The sequence below is a fragment of the Fulmarus glacialis genome, unplaced genomic scaffold (assembly GCF_000690835.1).
Source record: "Fulmarus glacialis isolate BGI_N327 unplaced genomic scaffold, ASM69083v1 scaffold5610, whole genome shotgun sequence".
Lineage (NCBI taxonomy): Eukaryota > Metazoa > Chordata > Aves > Procellariiformes > Procellariidae > Fulmarus > Fulmarus glacialis.
The window spans coordinates 105,264-110,990 of record NW_009189527.1 but is presented as its reverse complement, the minus strand read 5'-3'; the positions used below and the strand labels follow the sequence as shown (position 1 = coordinate 110,990).

The window sequence follows — 5,727 nt, the reverse complement described above, 5'->3', positions numbered from 1 at the left end:
TCGGTTCATTTCATTTTTAGCAGAAAGTCTGGAGAAAGGCTGGGGCAGGACCCGGAAGCCCTGTCTCCCAGGTCCAAATATAACCTTTTTTTTTTTTCCTCCATAAGAAAAGCACCGTGTGTTTATAAATTTCTCTTTGCCAAATGACTTGTTCTTAAAGAGAATTACACTGTAATAAGATGCATCGTTAAAAAGAAATTTTTCTATGAGCGGCAGAGCCTGGTTTCCTGCGGTTTGGTGTCTCGTGGTCTAATGAGGAGCACTCTGGCTGAAGCTTTTTCTCCTGTTCATAAAGACATTGTCTCATGTGGGTTCTCTCGTACCTATAACACATTTGGGATCAAACTGCAGTTGTTTAGGTTCTCTCCTATCTGACAATGTAATATTGCGCACGTAGCAAGCTGTTCTTCCCTGGAGATGCGGAAGGGTCATACTTCTCTACCTTGCTGCTTCTTCTCACAAAACTGGTTGAAAATTAAAGCCTTTGAGACTTCTATCACACAGTTAAATTTGACTGAAATTGGCCAACAGGCTAAAAGATAATTGAGAATAATACTGGACTGACACAACAATATAATAAACCTAATTTTATTAGGTAATCGGGCAATAAATGATGGAAAGTAAATACTGGAGCAGATTAAACATGGAAAAAAATGTTTATAAATATTTATTCAAGCATTTAAATGCACTCAAGGTGACCATTTTATGCCCGTTTCGCATTTCAATTTTAGAGGTTCTATTCACAGCCATATGAAAGACCAACAAGGGCACAGGCACCCCAATAGTTACACTCATAAGTCAAAAGTAAAAGTAAAATAATAGTTTTCTGTGAGACTTTTTTCCACGGAGACAGGGAATTTTTAAACATTTCTTTCAGAATATTACAAAATTTAGAATTTAGAAACAGGAATGTTGAATAATTCAGAAACCAGATTTTGAGGATGATTCTCACCTAGTCAGAGAATAAAAATAGATCATGTGGTTTGTGCTGGATTTCCAGAATTTTCAATAAACCTAAACTGTACAAAGTCAGACCAAAAATCTTTTGCTGAAGTGATTCTTGGAAATGTTTAAAAAATGTGAGACGTGAAAAGGAATTCTCAATTACTTGCACACACACAAAAAAAATCACAAATGAAGGAAAGAAGAAAGATACATTGAATAAATTGCTCATCGTAATTTATTTTTCCAGTTCCTGAGCCTTAGAAATGTGCTTGTTATAAAGCGATTTTTGGAGATACTTGTATTTTCTTACCTTGCATACAGTTTAGATGGATGAGCTACCATTGCTTTCCATGCTTATCAAATTAGGAGAATGCATTTCTAAATTCAATTACATCCTCAGTGGAAATGGTTTCTCTGACTCTGGTAATCTTTGGAGAGGAATTATACACAGTCTATAAAGCTTCACATTTCAAAACCTAATTTTGAATGTTATTCAAGAGGTTAATTTAAGATTCATCTTCCTAAAGAGGAGTTAAATAAAACTGATAGAAGGCTGGAACTTGTCGAGTGGTTGAGAGGTTTATCAGCATGTGAGTATGAGTTCATTAGTTTTAATTAGTATAATCACTAATGTTGCATTAACAGTTTGGTGAGAGAAAGTAATTGCTCACACCCACTGTATTAGATTGGGAGATTAGAATTCATTTTATGAGGCAATTAGCATTTCAGGGATTTTTTAAAAGGCTTTTACGATCTGCCATTGCAGTAGGCTCCTTCACCAAAAGAGTTTAAATTAACCATAACTTTCATCCTAATGGGATGCAAAAATTAATGTAGAATTAAGCATGAACCAGTCATCTCCAGCAATCCCACCACGATAAGCAGGCAGCTAAAGCCACAAACCTCGATTAGTTTATAATGACCTGTTTTATTTCCCAGACAATGATAGTCATTTGTCTGACCTCAACTCATTATCTTGTTGGAAATTTTATATTCTTGAATTTTATACAGCAAAACAAATAAAAAATGAGGAAGGAAAAAGTAGAACAGTACTATTGAAGTAATAATTCTCCCAAGAAAAAGCTGCAAGGTTCAATAATAGGGCTTAAATAGTCAATTATTCTTCATACCAAATGTTAGAGGAGGAAGAAACATCTCCCTTTGACACCCAGTGTCTTGGGAAGAACCATGCATTACACAACAGCAGCAATCACAACCCTGCTCTGCCCATCACATCCCTCGGCAGCTACTGACAAAATGGAAATCCTGAACAGAGATCCAGGACTTTGTCATCCTGGTTGGCAAGGAAGCCCTGGTCATCTCAACTTGGAACAGTTACCCAAGAGATTGTCTTCCAAAACATCCTGGAAAGCAAAAGTGCAGGTTCTGGGGGGAAAGACTGTATGCAGTAAGAATGCTTACTGTCACATCCAGACTGTAATGAAAGGCATCACAGCATCCATAGAGAGATGAGATAACACACCATTTGCAACATATCTGGCACCTATTATAACGGGACTATGCTTGCCCCTGGTTAAAACAAATCTCGTTCAAAAACAGCTGAATAAAGCCCAAATCTGCTATGACTTGGATGTGGCATGGAGAACTGTTAGATCTTAGAACCCTACTGTTGTTCCTGTAATTTTGGGTACATATGTTAAAATGAGCAGACGTGGGGCAGTATCCGGGGAATTACCTGAATCTTCCTAAACCATATGTTAAAGCAAAAGGTACATATATATATGCACTCTTAATTCTCATACTCCTTCTAAGCACCTCCAAAGGAGTTCAGAGGGAGACATTGTCCTCCTACGTTTAAGCATCTAAAATTTAGGTACAACTAGACAGATTGGATCTCAGCCTTAGTCACTCTGGTGGCAGCCGGTGCCACCTTTAGGAGGTGAATTACTCCAGCTAAGATCTGAATCCGTCACTGGGAAGGGCTGCCTCCCTCCATTGACTGCAGAGGCAGTCCAAGGTAACCAGGTTTCCGTCTCGGGTGGCTGAAGTAAATGCTTAAAATTGGGTGGGATGAATCATGACCGGCATGCCTGTGCCTTAGGGTTTGTCTACGCACAGTTATTGTGGAGAGCCATTACTCTTCCTGAATAGCATTACATGTGGATACACTTTTGGTTGAATAACACTCATTTCTCTTCAACGACATCGGCTTGACAGAGCCAGAGCGGTTTGCTTCCTAGTCCTCACATGGAATTATTCTGCAAGAGCTGCTGCCTTTTCAGCTAGCTGCCCTACCTTAATCCAAATTTACTTTAGTATAAAAATGCCCTTCATTTGCCATCCATCCACCTTTGAGAGCCATTTAAGATTTATGGAGGTAAGCGCATCAATTAAGCACAAATACATTGACCAAAAAAAAATGAAGGCATCGTATACAATAAAAACTGACTTTTATTTCACAAATTATGGGTGTTATAAAGCATATTGTTTCAGGAGAAACGCCTGTATTTGCCAGTGTGTTTCATTAAAGAATAATAAAGCCATACATATTTCATTTCCTTGTTCCGAGCTGCAAGAGCCTTAACTATATAAAATGCGCCATGCTGTCCTTGCTTTGTTGGGCTTTTTTTTCTTTTTAATCAGATTTCTCCCCCCAAACTAATGAAATCGCTCTTTAAACACATACATCACTTTCATTTGAAGTGACTTATCATGGCTCAAATGGTTCCTCTCTTCTCCTGGAGAACAAGGCAACTGCCAGCACTTTTTGCTGTGCAGATCCAGGCCTGGATTGCCCCTGATCTCAGCCTGGTTTCAGCAGCGCTGAGTTCCTGGTGTTCCCACCAGTGCTGTTTTAGGAGGGGTGGCTGGTGTCTGAGGGGTCTGCACCTTGTGTGTCTGCACCGGTTTCTGGTCCACCTGCTCTCACATGTAATTTCTCTCTTCTCGTAGTATGCACCGACCCGCTGTGCAGCTGCACAGACGTCCACGGAGCAAGGCGTCCTTCCTCCCTGCCATCACCACGAAGCAGTACACGACCCCCAGCTGGTTCCCTGCACGTGCCCGCTCTTCTCCTGCCCATGGGAAGGGCACCTGGAGGTGGTGGTGTCCCACCTGAGGCAGACCCATCGCATCAACATCCTTCAGGGGGCAGAGATTGTCTTCCTGGCCACGGACATGCACCTGCCCGCACCCACGGACTGGATCATCATGCACTCTTGCCTTGGCCACCAGTTTTTGCTGGTCCTCAGGAAGCAGGAGAAGTATGAAGGCCACCCCCAGTTCTTCGCTACGATGATGCTGATCGGCACGCCGACCCAAGCCGACAACTTCACCTACCGGCTGGAGCTCAACAGGAACCAGAGGCGCCTTAAGTGGGAGGCGACCCCCAGGTCGGTACTGGAGTGTGTTGACTCTGTCATTTCGGATGGGGATTGCCTTGTGCTGAACACTTCCCTGGCTCAGCTCTTTTCCGACAACGGAAGCCTAGCGATAGGAATTGCAATAACCACCAGCAAAGTTCACAACGCCGAAGCTGAAAAGTGAGGGGGAAGAGGAAGAAGAGGAGGAGGAGAAACAATGGTGCTCTAGCTGCCTTGTGAGAGCCAGAACTTGCGGACTTTTAGGGGGGGTCTCAGGTCTTTTATGGTATTTAGTACTCGTCCACAGTGGGCATTATGTAAACATCCTGTGGTTACAGTCTCTGTGTAATGTATTTACCGTTTTGTTAATACAATTTTATGAGAAATTTTAAAGAGGCTAATCAATTTACTGTCGCCCTCCTGCAACACTGGAAAAAACACTTTCTCCTGGAAAGTGCACGCGGGGTGACTCTCAGAAGCCTTTGGTCTAAGCATGCTATGCAAATGTGTTTCCTTCATTGTCTGCCTAATTGCCTGGTATTAAGGTAAAGGTATTATCCTGTGCCTGGTAAAAGGTAAAGTATTCCACTAAGCGACAAGAGCACCCAGGTTTCCATACTAGCAATAGTGATTTAACTCTTACACCGTGGTCACAACCAAGTCCCGGGGAATTTGCAGTTTCAGAACTCCCTTCAGCTTCTGAGGAAGCAACCTTCACCACCCAGACAATGAAAGCTTCAGAAGAAAAAGTCACCACCTCCGCTGAGCTGGGGCCTGGAAGCCTCATCCTGCGTTAAACCGGGGATGATAGCTAGTGGGTGGTCACTGTGAGCATGGTTAAATCTCACTCTTGTATCATGATGGGCAGTGAAAGGCATGCTAGATGGTGACTCCAGGATGGATATAACCATAGCCAGCCATCAGGGCATTCACCTCTTTAGCTGCTATTTCCTTAAGCATTCAAAAAGAGATTTTCAGAAGATAAAGTATCAGGAAGGTTCTAAGTTGTGACCTGATCTTGCTATTGAATTCTGTGCCACTTAGACCTACAGCATGTTCTGCTAAATATTGATTTAAAACAGTGCAGCCAGAATATCTGTCTGCAAATTGGCTATGAGATTTGAAATGCTCTCCTTTAAAAATAACTTTTTTTTTTTTTCCTTCCATACACTTGGTGGGTGATGATGGTCCCTTTCATTCTGCTGAGGGTGTTTCACAGATGGTGATGGTCACAAGAAGAAACTGGCTTCTCTAAGAGCTTCTCCCTTGGATGGCTCCCTGGGGAGAGTCAGAGGCAGGTGCTGGCCATCTCCTGACCCTCAGTCCTATCTGCAGTCAGGCACGTTTCCTCCACAGCCGACGACAGCAGTGAAATCCCACCGCAGCAGGTGACGTGTTGAAGGAGGGGGCTCTACCGTGAGTGTGACACACGAGAAGCATGGGAAATTGTCTTTTCCTG

At 42.5% G+C, this 5,727-nt stretch overlaps 1 protein-coding gene across 1 annotated transcript; it reads left to right on the top strand.

Moving 5' to 3' along the window:
* Positions 1-3,858: 3,858 nt before the first annotated feature.
* SIAH3 (siah E3 ubiquitin protein ligase family member 3) lies at positions 3,859-4,531 on the top strand (the record flags this gene model as incomplete). The annotated part of the gene is made up of 1 exon (XM_009582414.1): positions 3,859-4,531. A coding segment is annotated over one exon (594 nt), but the record flags the coding sequence as incomplete, so codon positions are not given.
* Positions 4,532-5,727: the final 1,196 nt, after the last annotated feature.